The sequence below is a fragment of the Ovis aries genome, chromosome 6 (genome assembly GCF_016772045.2).
Source record: "Ovis aries strain OAR_USU_Benz2616 breed Rambouillet chromosome 6, ARS-UI_Ramb_v3.0, whole genome shotgun sequence".
Lineage (NCBI taxonomy): Eukaryota > Metazoa > Chordata > Mammalia > Artiodactyla > Bovidae > Ovis > Ovis aries.
The window spans coordinates 37,255,928-37,273,615 of record NC_056059.1 but is presented as its reverse complement, the minus strand read 5'-3'; the positions used below and the strand labels follow the sequence as shown (position 1 = coordinate 37,273,615).

Below are 17,688 nucleotides of genomic sequence, written 5' to 3'. Positions count from 1 at the left end.
TTAGCAGATGATACTGAAGGCACTTACAAAGATGACCAAAGCTGTTTATAGGGCTCATTACTCATAAACCAGCCATACCAAAAAAAAAAGAAAAAACACAGGCTGAGAGTTCTAAAACTAGGGGAATAGGTGAATAGAGGTTTCCTACCAGAGTCGCACTCTGTCAGCTCTTACACAAGACTGGAATGAGCATCACAGATGCTCGGCTCTAAGACATTACCAGCAGGTCAAATTATCAGGTATGCCTTAGTGGGAGCTGGAACAGAGCAGTATAGGATGGAGTAGCCCTGATTAGAAAAGCACCTGGTATTAAAAATATCTGGCACAACCATAATTATTACCTGATTCCATTTTTCTGCTACTCTTAGAATTTAGCAGATTGAAAAAAAAAAAAAATGCTATACTCAGATCAAAAGAAAGGGAGTAGGCAGGATAAGGAAAGCTTCTCTTCATAGAGGCTTTCTGGCAATACTTCTAAATAGCAATTTGTCCTATTATTAAGAATTACTTCTAACTCTCTCGAATACTCATGAGATTTAGGATACCAGCATTCTCTTTTCTCTCATTAATTAACATATCAAAATCAAAGCATTAACAGCAATCATCAAAAGGAAATATTACTTAACTTTAAAACAATACCTTTATTTCTATTAAAATCTGTTTTTGCTTATTATGCCAAAAAAAAAAAAAGAGATTTCCTTCTCAAGCTCACTGAAATATATGTTCCTTTCTTTAGAGGAAACATCCTTCAGTAGGGAGTATTCCAAGTCAGTCAAAAAGAAAAAAAGGTTGTGCAGACTTTGATTTCATGTTGTCTCCTAGATACAGGAGGAAGTGGCAAGAGCCAGACTGGGGCAGGAAAATGTTCCCTCCCATTCCTAATGCCCTTTTAGCCCTCACTACTAGCCATGGGTTGGGCTTCCCTGGTGGCTCAGATGGTAAAGAATCCACATGCAATGCAGGAAACCTGGGTTTGATCCCTGGGTCAGAAAGATCCTCTGGAGAAGGGAATAGCTACCCACGCCAGTATTCTTGCCTAGAGAATTCCATGGACAGAGAAACCTGGTGGGCTACAGTCCATGGGATCGCAAAGAGTCGGACACCACTGAGTAACTAACGCTTTCACCCTGGCTGTGGGTTGAGCTCACAGGAATCCTAAATTCATGGGTCCATACACTTCATATAATCCATACAGTTCCAGTACTGTCAAGGCTTGATAAAAATACCAAAGCAGCTCTCATTTCAAACTCAAATGTTCTGAAAAATATAAATCCAAACCCACAATCCAAACTGCAAAAGGATCTTTTAAAAGACCCCAGACAAATAACACATAAGAAATGGTTCTCCAAGTAAAATACAGTTTTGACCTAGATAGAATACCCAGGAATTGTAGAGCATTTTCACATGCATTAGTGTATAACTCACTTTATAAATGAAAATATTCAGACTCAGAGAAGTCAGTGTCCGTGAAAGGATCCCTCAGCCCAGTGGTATTTCTGCATCACACCACAACAGTAAGCAAGCCCATTATGACACTGAACACAAACTTACATTGCATAGCTACAGGTATTGTTTGCTGTTACGTTGAGTCCTGGGCAGAAGTTTTGTCCCAAAAATTCATTATGCTGCAAAGCCTAGAACATAAGTGGGAGCAGGTTAAAGAAAATAGTTTTAAATTTCAAAAGGTTTCCAAAGAATTATTACAATTATGTCCACTAAGTTTAATCTCTGTTGTTCTCTCTCAAAACTAAGTTTCACATTCACAGTCTTTGTCATACCAAAGCAACTAAAATTATTTTTCCTGGCAATCAAGAGGCCTAGGGTTGGGATTTGGGGCTCTGATTCAAAAACCAAGAAGAGAGATCTCCGGCTATATTATCCCATAGCTTTTTCCTTCTTCTCTCCCCATTTTTTATAACCCATAGTACTATAATTAAAATGATACAGGGATACTCAATGACTATTGTTAATTTATAGTAACAATCTTTGTATTTTTCTTTTTTGTTCTCATCAAAATCAGTTATAATTCTTAGGAGTTAAAAATTTAATTTTACTATATTAAGGCACATTTTTCTCTGGAGTTGATTAGCTTTCTAAAGTCAATAGTAGCTGTGAATATGACATGATTTTTTTTCTAATTTCCCTTTCAATTTAAAATATGTATTCTAGGCCCTCATCTTCTCAGTGATTTCTTTGATGAACTGAAACACTGTATTTTTTATTTCAATTAGTCAACCTTTGTCCTTAACTATGAGTTATCTCCCAATCCTTCAGACAAAAAGGTGACTGGAGAAACCCCAGGTGATTATCAAGTTGACCCAAGGCTTAATAGGAAACTCTCCTTCATGGTCCTAAAACTTGCACAGCTCATGGCCAGGGACATGAGAGGCTTTATTCGGGTTGTTTCCAGCATGGGGACAATGAACCAGCACAGTGACAGACAAGGAGAACATACCGCATAGCCGTATCGAGGGATGCTCAAGTACTGAAGCCACGACAACCAAGCCCCAATGGTTTTGAGATTTACCAACAGCCCTGAAAATATCTGCAAAAAACAAATACAAGAATCAGATCTGGTGCCGTGACTTCATGAAGAATTCTAGCAAGTAGCCTCTTTAAGTCCCTGACAGTCTAGTGAATACTTCTGCTAAAGCCAACTCTTCTTTGAAATTCTTTCCACTACTCTGAAGACTTACCCTATCCTCTCTACATGTATATCCCTCTGGAGCTGAGGCTGTTTAGGGATCTAAATATATTTATAAAATACATTTTATTTAATTGGGAGCTTTCTAATTGTTGAGACTTTTACTTTCTCTGTAACTGCACACAATGGAAGGTGACTAGTACTGATTTGGAATGATACAACCAACTATATATTCCCACCAATAAACACACCTGAATGTATCCTGAGTACCTCATGCCCCAATTTCTATAACACAGTCATATTTGTTATTTACAAGGGTTTACATTATATCTCTGTATGACCTTAGGAATAATTTTCGGTTTAGTTCACATGCTTAAAATAACCCAAAGGCTGGAACTGGTACACAGCATAATGTGGTAAAGCACAGCATAAAATATGGCCAATTTCTTCATTTAAAGCTGCAAAAAGGAGCATTACAATGAAGATTCCAGAAATGACCACTCCAGCAAGAGATGGCTACATAAAGAAAATGTTCACATAAAACACTTTCTAACTGGCACAAGGTATGCTGGGATGGACGTAACAATGACAATGTTCCTGGTGTGACCACATAGCTTTAAGAACTTGACCTAACCAAGTGCTTAATGCATAACACACAATATCTGGGTAAAATATAGTCTTATGACTAGTTTCTAAAGTTTTACATATAATACAAATCCGTAAATAACAACAAATCAAAGTATCTAATATATAAAATAAAACATTTTAATTTTGAAGAACACCTTATGTATTATATGACACTATAGAAAACATATATAACGTTGCCCATTTTCTCAATAATGGTTAGATTGGCAGTTTTTAAACTCAGTAATGGAAGAATTAAACTTTGGCAAGAGTTTGTGCTAATACCTACCTTTTAAAGACATGTACTGCTACTCTAGTAGAAATGGCATGTGTATGAAGTAAAGAGGCTACACGTTTCTGTTTATTTGATGTTTGTGGCGGAAAGTAGTAACTGGTTCCCTTCACCTACTGATTCATCTTTGTGTGTGCAAAATGTAGGGCCATGTAAGGTTAGGATTAAGTAACTGTTTTTAAAAGGTAAAGAGAAGTATATTGACATAAAGAAATGTCAGAAACCCAGAAAGGAGAGGTCCTAGTACTGGAATTTTTCAGTATTTTTAAAACACTCCTTTTCAAAATATAGGAGGGGCCCAAGACAGACCCATGTTGCTCTATTTTCATGGAACTTAGGTTTCCCCTTGAAGAGTAGTAGATCCAACCAAACCACCTCAGCCGCCAGTTAAACAAGCCAGCAGTTTTCTCCCACCAGCAGGAAAGTCAGACAATGGCCCTGTCATTTTAACAGTTTTTTAAAATTTTAAAAATAAAAATTTTTCGGGTTTTCAAAGTTCCGATTTATCAAGCTTTGATGGTTTGTCACCAAGAGGCCTCTTTTTAAAGCTCATCAGTAACAATACATTGACTAAGGTTCTAATTACCATATTAGAACAGTAGCAAAACTAGCTGGGTGAGATCAAGAGAAAGTTGATACATTCTCTAATATAAGCTATATTTCAATATACAGCCTCCTTGAAGCAAAGAGCCCGATGCACAGAATCCTCAAGCAGGTCTTACAGGATAGGCAAGTTTGGGGGTAGGAATAAGGGGAAATCATAATGCCTCAGAGAAGCACAGTTTGTACTTACCATCATAAACACAAAAGAGATGGTCATGAGCAGAGTTGCTATGGACACCACACTCTGACCTGCTGCTATGGCCAGTGCCATCGAACTAGCTGAATAAGCCACCATCATCAGGGTAAACATCATGATGAAGAAGGCCTCCACCTTTGGTTTCAGTCCTTAGGGAACAAAGAGGGGGTTAACCCAACACTGTATCAGGGATTGTTTATTATGCAAAAAACATTGTAATACTTTGAGAAACTACTATCACAGTGAAAAAATTCATCCTTCATCCAACCACCCAATATAACCATGCAAAGTTATATGCAGTTTTCTTTTTTATGCTCACTGTATAAGCACTTTTCCATGTAATGCTCTTGCTTCTTTATTTGTAATTATTAACAATTTCTGAATGCCTGAGATGGAGAGCTGTAGACAATTAGCCAGAATTCTACTGCTTTCTCTTCTAAGAAGGAAACTTGCCAAGAGCACATTCATTTTACCTAGACATCACATTACTCACTCTTTGCTACAAAAGCATTAGTGAAGATAACTGGTAAGGTCAGGATTATATGACCACTCAGTGGTTTTAAAATCTGGGGGAGTAGGTCCATAATCCAAGTCTCCCAAGACAAATCACCTTATACCTCTGGGATTGAGGATGGGGTTAAATAAGCTTCATAAAACTGCTTTATAAACTAAAATGGGCTCATACTATGGGTCAAACAAGAATCTGAAGCCTTCAGAACAGCCTTAAGAACACCAGATAGGAATTTAAGACTCTAGGTTCTATGCCTGATTCTTTATGATACACCCTCTTATTTGTAAAACAGAAGTTTAAACTCAATCAATAGTGCCTTGCCAAAAAAGAAATATTTTTGGAGTGTATATATATCTGTGTGTGTGGGCATCTGTGTATGTGAGAAATAAAAGAGAATTCTGATACAATGAGCCTGGGGTATGGTCTAAACAAAACGCACAAATCAATCTTTCTACATCTGTCAAACAAATATTTTATTATCAGTAAGCCCCAGAAGTCACTATCTTCATTATTTTTATATATTCATACACAAAAATAAAAATATAAGTAGGTAAGTAATCCATATCCCAGCTCCAGCTCCTCCTACATAGTGTAAAGCAGTTTTAGGAATTATTTCCATGTTTGTTCTATATAACACACAGTATGTCTATATATATAGTTTTATAAACAGTTTTAAAAGTTACTTTGGAGAAAGCCTTGACAAAAATCTCCTTGGAGAACAGTTATTTCAGAGCATGCATAATGAACAGATGCTTCCTAATCTCAGGACTTGATTTATAGTTTTGAGAACCAAAGCCTGTTTACAGAAAGTCCCCTCCCACCCAAGACTAAAGACACACATCTTTCGTCTTATTGCTTACCTAACAAGAAGTATGTTATACAAGTAAATATAATACTTGGTAACATCCTCATGGGGAGTAAATCAGATAACAGTTTTCCAAAGAAGTAAGATGACACTCTATAGTATCCACTGATATATTCATGTCTAGAAACAAAAATTCACATCATACATCCTACATTAGTTTAAGACCAGGAGATTAAACCATTTGCTATACAGATGTCCTCCCTGCTATACAGATGGCATTGGTAAAGACTCTGCCTGCAATGCAGGAGACCAGGTTCAATTCCTGGGTCGGGAAGATCCACTGGAGAAGGGACAGGCTATGCATTCCGGTATTCTCGGGCTTCCCTTTTGGCTCAGCTGGTGAAGAATCTGCCTGCAATGCGGGAGACCTGGGTTGGGAAGATCCCCTGGAGAAGGGAAAGGCTACCTACTCCAGTATTCTGGGCTGGAGAATTCCACGGTCTGTATAGTCCACGGGGTCGCAAAGACTCATACACGACTGAGTGACTTTCACTTTCATACAGATTTCCACTGCTACCAGAGGTCTAACAGCTACTGTGTCCCCATCTTCGAGGTTAGCCCACCACCCTTCTTCCCGGTTAGCATTAGGCACGTCTCACGTGTGCGCCTCCCCTGGGATATCATCCCTCAAGGCTCTGTGCAATGACCCCTCTCGTCATTGTAGAACTCCCTCAGAATGCTGGCCAGTTTGCCTCTGAAAACCCACTCTGGGGGAAGAGGTCCTGCATCACTTCCCTTTCTCCTGACACTGGCTCTCTTTGAAGGCCAGCCTGTCAGGAGCTCTTTTCAGTGGTTCCTTTCCCCCTGCTTCTAACTATGAAGAAGGCGCTGCTGCTCTTCTCTGAGCCTCAAATGCAGCTTTGGGTCACTCATCTCTTTTACTTCTTCTCCTCTCATGATATAAAAAGAAAATGGCACTTCTTTCCATGATCATGCCTGCTAACTACGGTGCCTGCCAACCTGTCAGTGATCAAATTCTCTTTTCACCCCTCTTAGATTCTAGATCCCTCCTTTTCCTGAGATCTTCCTCCTGTAATTCCAAACTATCCCACCAAGATCTTCATTCTTTCCCTCTCTAATGATTCCTTTCCTCAACATGTAAATACGCAAATCTCTTCCAACTATGAAAAACAGAAGAAACCAAACAGCTTACATTTTTTAAGGCTGCTCCCTGGCTCCTTCACGCCCCCTCCCACTGAAGATTTGGTCTGTATTCTTGGTCACCTTTACCTCCTCATCTTGAATATACTGTTCCACACACTACCTTCTCTCTACCAAGTCCCTCAAACTTTTCTTGTGAGTCATCACAACTTCTTATTTGCTAAAAACAAAAGATCCTTTTCAGCCTCTTATTGCTTGCTTTCTCTGCAGCATGTAGATCTGTGGATGGTGCCCTAATCTTGAAACTCCCTTCTCCTTTTTGTATCAGGCCCCACGTGCTCCTGGTTTCCCTCCCAGACTCTCGCTGCTCTTTCTCAATCAACACTGGTAACCTCCAGGAACCAAGCCACGGCCCAGTTCCGGATGTGACCAGTCTGAGCAGCAGCCCCCTTCCTGAAACAGAGACCTACTCACATAAACAGCTTCTTCTCCACCACCAGGAGCTCCACGGCTGACACACTGCTGAAACACTGGTTGGTCGTCAGGAAGAAGAGCACCCCGGCTCTGCGATGTGAGAAAGGGAACAAAAGACAAAGCACTGCAGTCAATTAAACATTCTCAGGTCATTTTTCTCCCTGCAAAATGCTTCCCTCAAATGATATCTTAACACATTAAACACACAACCGTTCTGGTTAAAACAGAGACAGAAGCATGAGCCCAGCAGGTCACTCCCATACCCCTGCGTCTCCACAGTGGTATCCTTGGGACTCCACAGAGCACAGTCTGAAATTCATGACCAAGTCTGCTGTAGACTGAACTGCATCCTCCCCAGGTCCTGTGCTGAAGCTGGACTCCTCAGTGTGATGGCATTTACAGATGGTGACACTGGGAGCTGATTGGGTTTAGATGAGGTCATGAGGGTAGGGGCCTCACTATGGATTAGTGCCCTTAGAAGAAAAGGGAGAGACATCAGAGCTGTCCTTCTCTGCCATGCAGGAACATAGCAAGAAGGTGGCAAATAAGAAGAGTATCCTCTTCAGAACCCGATCATACTGCAACCTTATCTCCAGAACTGAGAGAAATGAATTTCTGTGGTTTAAGCCACCGGGTCTGTGGGTCTTTGCACCAGGGCTTCCCAGGTGGCAGTAGTGATAAAGTACCTGCCTGCCAATGCAGGAGACATAAGAGACATAGGTTTGATCCCTGGGTCAGGAAGATCCCCTGGAGGAGGGCATGGCAACCCACTTCAGTATTCATGCCTGGAGAATCCCTGGGTCAGAGGAGCCTGGCATCTAGAGTCCATAGGGTCGCACAGAGTCAAACACAACTCAAGCAACTTAGCAAGAACACAGTCTGTGGCAGTCAAGCCAATGACTACGTATTCCACAAAAATACTATCACCTTGGATTTTAACTAACAAAATGCCAATTATAGTTCTTAAAGTATGAACAGAGAAACAGTGAGACAAATAAAGCCTGAAAAGGTTAAACACCTCTATCAGCCACTTTTTAAAAAGTCAAGTAATGAAAAAACTAAGACAAGGCAAAGTGAAAGCCAGTGGAGGGAAACACTGACCAACACCTGATCATATACATCCATTGCACAACCACCAGCACAGCCTCCATACTCTCCTTGAACACCCTCTGCTAATGGGGTCTCTTTCTAATGAGCTCAAAACAGAAAACAAAAAAGAATGCTCTTAACAGAAAAAATTAATTTGTGTACCTGGGAGAAAAAGAAGACTATTAATGCTTCTCTCTCAGTAAAATAATCGAAGTTGAAAAAGGAAAGTACTCAGTTAATCCACGCTTGGATAGATATATGAATTTTATGAAAGCACGCCAATACTCCTGAAACATTGCGGAGCTTTCCTTCCTAACCAAGTGACTTAACTGACATTGAGAATGTGAGCTGAAACTAAAAGAGATGTGGTGGCACATCATTTAAATGGTACAAGAGAATTTTTTAAAAGGTAAACCCAAGTGTACGTGCTGCTGCTGCTGCTAAGTTGCTTCAGTCGTGTCCGACTCTGTGTGACCCCACAGACGGCAGCCCACCAGGCTCCCCCATCCCTCGGATTCTCCAGGCAAGAACACTGGAGTGGGTTGCCATTGCCTTCTCTGAAACCCAAATGTATAACTTTCTTTAAAAAAGAGTCTGTAGACAGTCAGTAATTCTTTTTAGCACTTCCTCCTCCCAAAATAAAGAACTTAGGGAATAGGTTGTTTTAAAAGTAAATGTTTATACAATAAAGAAATGGGAAATAGCCAGGCCTACAACACAAGCAACTATGCTACTTGTGAAGCTAAGTGTGCTACTTGCTATACACAAATAAGCCTAACATCAACAAGAAAGGTGATTTCAGGAAGTGGGACATGGCAATATTCAGCTCATTTGTTAAGTGTTACATCTACTAGTACAATAATGTTCACGATGATTTTGAACTAGCATACAATGAAATTTCTTCTAAATCACAGGACAATTTTATTTTATACTAAGTAATTTTATTGTTAAAGAATTTTACATATTTCAGTTCTTTCCAAGGTGGTAATTCATGTCTGTAATATCTATCTATTGATTCAAATATTCTTAAAGTAACTTTTTCCTTAATTAAGTATGATTTGTCTAGCTATCTCCACAACTCTGTAAGGTAGTTATTAAGTCACAGAGCTCATATTCTATACATGATTATACAGGTTAAGAAAAAGAACACAGAGAGCATTTTTCTGGAATAATTCACTCCCAAAAAGGAGAACCAAACCACAGTGGCCTCCAGGGCAACTTCAAATGATAAAAAGTGGCAGTAAGCATAGGTCAAAGATACAAATTAAAATAGCTCCAATGCTCTATTTTTCCAGAAAACATTTGACAAAACAGTTAAGGATCTTCTATATTTCTCTGGATTCTTTTACCAAGAACTTTAATAACCAGATTTCTTAAATTCCACTTGAGGCCAGGTTTCCCAATATTCTTTATCCAAATGCTTCCTGCTACAACAACACAAAAGCCCCACAAGCTCTAGATTCCTGTGATTACAGGAATCTGTGCTTTGTGCTTCACAAAAACACGGCATCTACAAAGGGTACACACTGTCTATTACTAACAAGTTTCCAAACAGGTCAGAGAAGAGCACATCCTTCAGGAAAGATAAAAAGAAAAACAATGACATAACTCTGGAAAAAAAAGAAAACGAAACTCCAATCATTATCTCATGATCTGCTGCCACATAGGAGATATTTTACTTTACCTGAGGCACTGACTTTTATGCTTGTTCTTTCTTAACAGTCACCCTTTCCCAAATATCAAAACAGATTCAACTTAAGCTACTGCAACTTTGCCCAGTAGTGAAATGGGAATAAAACCATCCAACCTTCTGACTGGAAGGGTAACCTGAGGACCCCAGATGGAAAGCCCAGAGGAAAATGCCTGGCCCAAAACGGCTCTCAAAACACAAAGTCAAGAAGAGCTCTACAGTCTTCCACTCCGCTCAGCTCCTTTATTCAGACCATACGGCAGTCCATTACAAAGTTTCATCAGGAAATGTAGCTTTAACAGCATGTTGTAATCAAAACCAGGTAAGGTAGTACTAACCCTACAACAGAAAAAACTTGAGTCCCAACCACCACCCCATGTCAAACAAATCAAAAATCAAAAAGAAATTAACTCACATGAAACAAAAGGAATAAAAACACAGATAAACTGGACTATGTCAAATTTTAAACTTTTGTGCATCAAAGGACACACCAACTAAAAGAAAAGACAGACAACCCACAGAATGGCAGAAAATATGTGCTAATTTATATCTGTTAATGGTTCATGTCTAGTATATACAAAGAACTTTACAGCTCAACAATTTTTTAAAAGCCCAATTAAAAAGATGGTTAAAGAACTTCAACAGGGCTTCCCTGGCGGCTCAGTGGTAAAGAATCGGTCTGCTAATGCAGGAGACACAGCTGCTGTCCCTGGTCTGGGAAGATCCAACATGCTGTGGAGCAACTAAGCCCATGCACGGCAACTACTGAATCTGTGCTCCTGAGCCCAGGGGCACCACTACTGCAGCCCAAGTGCCCTAATGCCCGCGCTCCACAGTAAGAGAAACCACTGCACCGAGAAACCCATACGTCGCCACTAGAGTAACCCCACTTGCCGCAACTACAGAAAAACCCATGCAGCAACGAACACCCAGAAGAGCCCAAATAAATCAATAAATAAACAAGATTTTTAAAAAAGAACTTCCACAGACATTCTTCCAAAGAGGATACGTAGACGGTTAAGGCACATGTGAAAAGATGCTCAACAGTACAGTAATCATTAGGGAAATGCAAATCAAAACCACAATGAAATACCATCTCCCACTAATAAAAACAAAACAAAAAAGTAAGTGTTAGTGAGGTTGGGAAAAAAACTACAAGCCTGAGCACTACTGATAGAAATGCAAAATGGTACACCTGCTATAGAAGAGAGGATGGCAGCTCCTCAAAAAATGAATGGAATCACCAAATGATCCAATAATTTCACTTCTGGGTGTATATCCAAAAGAATTTACAGCAAAGACTCAAACAGATATTTACTTGTATATCCACATTCATAATAGCATTAATCACAAAAGCCAAAAGGCAGAAACAACCAGTACCCATGGTCAGATAAATCAGTACATAAAACATGGTATATCCATACAATGGATACTATTCAGTCTTTAAAAAGAAATTCTGACATATGCCACAACATGGATGAACCTTGAAGACACTATGCTAAAGACAATAAGGCAGTCACAAAAGGAAAAATACTCTAAGATTCCAATTATATGAGGTACCTAGAATACTCAGATCTAGAGACAAAATGTATAACAGTGGTTTCCAGGGGCTGGGGAAAAATAAGGCGTGGGGAGTTGGTGTTCAATGAGTACAGAGATTCAGTTTGGGAAAATGAAGAAGTTCTAGCATTGGATGGTGAAGATGGTTGCACAACAATGTAATTAATGCCACTGAAGTGTACACTTAAAACTGGTTAACAGGGTAAATTTTATGTTCTGCCTAGTTTAGCATGATACATATATATATGTTATATATGAATATGAAAACTCTCATTCAGCTTTAAATTCACTGACTTGTCCTACTCCTCAGTGTACCCTGTGCTTATTTCAAATTCAAATTCTTAATGTAATTTCATAAACTTGAAAGAAAAGTAACCACACGCTCTCAAAATCAAGACCCAGATTTACTCACCTGTTCTGGATTCCTGAAGGATCATTTTTTAGATCATAGAAAATGGCACCTATAACCAGTCCCAGGAAGACTGTCACAATTAACTTTTCAAAAAGAAAAAAGAATTTCAATTAAAGGTAAAAACTTAACACACCCTTTATTATTAAAATATATCTGGCTATATAATCAAATCTCTCCACTGATACAGATATTTTAAATGGCTTGAACACAGTCCTCAGGAAAATATAAAATGTACATGTTACTAGACTGCTTTTTAAGTTAAAGTGAAAATAACTTATCCGTGTGTTCAGGAGACTGACAGGAAGACAAAGTAGAAAAGCTAAGATTCCCAGCGTCTGAGCTGGCACTGCCAGTTCATGGTCCAGTTCAGGCTCTGGGGCCTGGGAATGACAGACAGTGAAGCAGAACAATGCAGGCACCCGGAAAAGCAGTTTGGCGGCAAAATAAAGCCCAACTTGCTGAGAGTTCTGGCCTAAACTCTCAACCTTTGTGCTAATGAACATGCATAGTGTGATATTTCAAGAGGTTCCAATAAAAACAGGATATCCTTACTCTTAACATGAAAAACCAAATAAAAATAAATAAAAACTTTAAAGTACACTTAAAAAAATTCTAACAATGGGATTTTACACAATAAGGAAGTAGGGGTAAACTGAGGTCATCTATCTGACCTGGGGAGTCCACGCCTACAGTGGAAAAGTGCACTGTCACTGTCAGCAAAGCATTCGGCCAGCTCTCGCCGGGGCACCCGAGTGCTTCCATTACCCACCCTCCTGCCACTGTTCCTCCCGCAGCCTCAGCCCAGAGGGTCTACCACCAACAACTGGACAAGCTGCCAAGTCTTCCCCATTCTTACCCACCTTTGCTGACTCCTAAGAGTGTTTGATGACTCCTAAGAAACTTCCAAATGTTCAAGCAGGTTTTAGAAAAGGCAGAGGAACCAGAGATCAAATTGCCAACATCCGCTGGATCATTGACAAAGCCAGAAAGTTCCAGAAAAACATCTATTTCTGCTTTCTCGGCTATGCCAAAGCCTTTGACTGTGTGGATCACAATAAACTGTGGAAAATTCTGAAAGAGATGGGAAAACCATACCACCTCACCTGCCTCTTGAGAAACCTATATGCAGGTCAGGAAGCAACAGTTAGAACTGGACATGGAACAACAGACTGGTTCCAAATAGGAAAAGGAGTACGCCAAGGCTGTATATTGTCATGCTGCTTATTTAACTTCTATGCAGAGTACATCATGAGAAACGCTGGGCTGGAAGAAGCACAAGCTGGAATCAAGATTGCTGGGAGAAATATCAATAATCTCAAATAGGCAGATGACACCACCCTTATGGCAGAAAGTGAAGAGGAACTCAAAAGCCTCTTGATGAAAGTGAAGGAGGAAAAGCTGGCTTAAAGCTCATCATTCAGAAAATGAAGATCATGGCATCTGGTCCCATCACTTCATGGGAAATAGATGGATAAACAGTGGAAACAGTGTCAGACTTTATTTTGGGGGGCTCCAAAATCACTGCAGATGGTGATTGCAGCCATGAAATTAAAAGACGCTTACTCCTTGGAAGGAAAGTTATGACCAACCTAGACAGCATATTAAAAAGCAGAGATATTACTTTGCCAACAAAGGTCCATCTAGTCAAGGCTATGGTTTTCCAGTGGTCAAGTATGGGTGTGAGAGTTGGACTGTGAAGAAAGCTGAGCACTGAAGAATTGATGCTTTTGAATTGTGGTGCTGGAGAAGACTCTTGCGAGTCCCTTTGACTGCAAGGAGATCCAACCAGTCCATCCTAAAGGAGACCAGTCCTGGGTGTTCACTGGAAGGACTGATGCTGAGGCTGAAACTCCAATACTTTGGCCACTTCATGCGAAGAGTTGACTCATTGCAAAAGACTTTGATGCTGGGAGGGATTGGGGGCAGGAGGAGAAGGGGACGACAGAGGATGAGATGGCTGGATGGCATCACCAACTCGATGGACGTGAGTCTGAGTGAACTCTGGGAGTTGGTGATGGACAGGGAGGACTGGCATGCTGCAATTCATGGGGTTGCAAAGAGTCGGACACGACTGAGCGACTGAAATGAACTGAACTGAACTGAAGAAGACTGGATAAACATCACTTTCGTATTTAAGACTGATAAAATGTCTCTTAAAGATACTTTTATAGACAAAGATTTAGGGTTATAACTTATAAAAGGAAATTATATTTATTATACTTTTAATTAAATTTTATTAAATGTATAAATATAAAGATATAAGAGATGACCATCCAAAGAAAAAATATCCTACCATATACCTTGGAATCTTCAGAGTTAAAAAAAAAATACCCCAGCACTACAACAGTGCAATGGTATCAAAGCTTGTAGTAACTTGTCAAGACACTTTTGGCAAGAGGCAAACAAAACTGGAAAACAAGATCATGATCTGTGAAGACTAGCTTGTGAAGACCAGAGTCTGGAAAAAATACGATTTAAGATGTACTTAAAAATTGCCTTCCTAAAAAAACACAGTCAGAAATTTGAAAAAAAAAAATTACTACCCTGGCTTATCTTAATTACCTTCAAAATATACTATACTTCATGTCAACAGATCAACTCCCAAAATAAATAATGATGATCCCATTAGCATGTGTGCATGCAGATGTATACAAATCTATACTTTCACACTGTAAAACTCCAAGAATATTCAGACTTTTAAAAGCGGACACTCTACATGCTTTGCTTCTTTCGCATTCTTTTGCATTTTTTTGCATTCTGTTAATAACATATTAACAGACTGTCAGTTTTATCATTAAGATGTTTCCTAATGGTTTCAAAGCGCTAAAAGTATTCTCAAGGAAAGTTTTCAAACACTGACAAAGTGATTAATCTCATAATTTTAGCATGCTTTTACAAGGTGTGTCTATGTTATTCCTTTTACCATTAAGCAAAAGAAAATAAACAGGAAGACTAAACTTTTTTCATTGGAGCGAAGAATCCTATGAATTCTGTGCAGGTGGAGTCTTTTGAACAGAAGGGAAAAAAAGGAAATTTCCTAAATATGTAACTCTAATTTTGTTCAGTTGTGTTTAGCAACATTTTTCAAGGTGAATTCTAAGGGATGTTCATGGCTGTTGCTGAAAAAATTAATCCATAGTCAAATGTTAAATGTGCTAATAGAAACTATGACTCTCTCAGAGACACGATAGTATTTCCCAAATTGATTTGACCAGGAAAACTTTGGGACATTAAATGAATATTAAATCTTATATAGAAAATCCATTCATTCCAAGACCTTCCAAAGACAACCTTCGGTTAAATGTATTACCAGAAACAAAGTCTAGCTCATGTAAATGACTATTTAATAGCTTCACATTCAAACACTTAGAGAAGTAAAAGACAGACTCCCAAGATTAAAAGACCCTAAATCGAAGTCAGCAAGCTATGGTCCTAGGCTTATTTCTGTTCAGTCCATGAGCTAAAAATGGTTTTGGGGTTTCTTGGACCATTTTTTTAATGGCAAAAATATATGTATATATTTCATGTCATGTGAAATTCATATACAATTCATATTTCAGAGTCCATGAAAAAAGCTTTATTGGAACACAGTCATGTTTATTATTCAAATGTATTTATGGCTACTTCCTTCCTAAAATGGCAGGGTTGACTACCTGAGACAAAGACCATATGACCCACAAATCCTACAGTATTTATTCTTTGACCCTTTACAAAATAGCTTTGCCTATTTCTGGCTTAAGCTAACTTTCCAGGACTGGCTAAACTGAAAAAGAATTTCCCCCCATAGGCAGATGCTCAGGGAAAAACAAGATTCTGTCCTTGTTCTGTGACATTATCACTGCTGTGAACATTGTTGGGATTCCTGTGGCAGAGGTTGAGTTCACTGAGGAGGAAAGTAGCTGAACATGCAACCTGGAGACACTAGGCCTGCCTGGAGCTGGAATCTGAAGAAAACCCAGCACCAAAAGACGCAGAAACCTGGTGTAAAAATAGCCCCACATTCTAATCACCCCTGCCCAGAACTACCACATAGCGTCATTTCCTGGTATTAGCAGGGGGATTCCCTTGGCTGTCAAAATCTACAGATGTTCAAGCTCCTCATATAAAATGGAATCATACAGTCAGCCCTCCACATCTGTGAGTTCCTCCAACCTCAGTGGGTGCAGAACTTGCGGATACTGAGGGCCAACCATATGTGACTTGGACAAGATAGTTAGAAACCACTTTCAGAAGCAAGAGAAATTTCTTTTCCAAATAAAAAAATCTAATGTATAAATCACACTAAAGAGTCAACACTCATATCATTTTACTGTTAAACAATGGATAATGAGGTTGACATTGTTTACAGAAGTTGTTCCCAAGTAACATTAAATCTACTAAAAGAATTAAAAAGTACCCTTGACTGAAAGTACATAAAACTTTTCATGTTCTGACAAATGCCAAATAACAAGTAAAAAGTGTCTGGATTAATGAGCAGTATGCCTTGAAGGATATAGGCTCTTGAAATTAATACTTAAAAGGCAACAGTACCACAGTATGAAAATGATGGCATGTATAGTAAGAAATCAGTGACATTAGAGCCAACAACACACCATCTTTCAGGACTCAGTAGAAATTCAATGAAAATAAAATCAGCTACTCCCAAAATAACTGGTTAAATTGACTTCCTTGACTTCCCTGGTGGCTCAGATGGTGAAGCGTCTATCTACAATGTGAGAGACCTGGGTTCGATCCCTGGGTTGGGAAGATCCCCTGGAGAAGGAAATGGCAACCCACTCCAGTACTATTGCCTTGAAAATTCCATAGACGGAGGAGCTTGGTGCAGGCTACTATCCATGGGGTTGCAAAGAGTTGGGCACAACTGAGCAACTTCACTTCACTTAGAAAGGATGAAAAAATGAGGGTTTTAGATGACAGAGGGCTTAAGAATAACAGAAAAATCATAAAGGAGTAATCATCAACAACTATCAATGAGAAAGAGAAAAAGGAACATTAATTCAACCTAATTAAGAGAAGGTCAGTCTGAGAGTGAAGGGTCTTACTGAACAGAATTCCAGTCTGCTTACTACCTTTGTGTTAACTGCACACTGTTTTAGGCATCTAGTGCTCTCCTAAGATCAGAACCCCTAAATGAGGAAGGCTGATTAGAAGGGACAGCATCTGTAAAGAGGCTCTTCAGGAAAAGAGTGAGAGGCCCTACTGCTTTCAGGGGCATTCAGCGACACCAGGCTGAAGGTGTCCCTGGCCACCTGATGTAAGATGCAAACCAACCAACCTCTTTCCTTTCTTTCCCTCTTCCCTTCTTCCCTTCCTTTCTCATTTCCTTTCTCTATTTCTCTGCTTAAACTCTCTTCCCAGCCCCTTTTACCATCTGACATGCTATTTATTTCTATATGAATTTATCATCTGTCTCTCCTCATAAGAAAGATCCCCAAGAGCAGGGGTTTTATTTTGTTCATGGCTATATACAAGCTCCAAAATGCAGCACATAATCAATAAGAACTTATTGAATGCATCAGGAAATGAACATGTGCAGCCATCAGAAAACCACAAATGTGGTCAAACATTTTCTTTACTTCACAAGTTTTAGAAAAAAAAAATTTTTTTTCTACAAAGATTATCCATTA

General features: G+C 39.3%; 1 protein-coding gene across 12 annotated transcripts in view; it reads right to left on the bottom strand.

The window, feature by feature from the left end:
* The window catches only part of ABCG2 (ATP binding cassette subfamily G member 2 (Junior blood group)), a 132,061-nt gene that overhangs the window by 994 nt on the left and 113,379 nt on the right, over window positions 1-17,688 (bottom strand). For all 12 annotated transcript variants that reach the window (XM_012179371.5, XM_012179370.5, XM_042251082.2 and 9 more), the window contains 6 exon segments: window positions 12,062-12,144; window positions 7,311-7,400; window positions 5,731-5,855; window positions 4,354-4,508; window positions 2,456-2,545; window positions 1,552-1,634 (listed from right to left, as the gene is read on the bottom strand). In XM_012179371.5, the coding sequence (XP_012034761.1) occupies window positions 1,552-1,634; window positions 2,456-2,545; window positions 4,354-4,508; window positions 5,731-5,855; window positions 7,311-7,400; window positions 12,062-12,144 (626 nt within the window).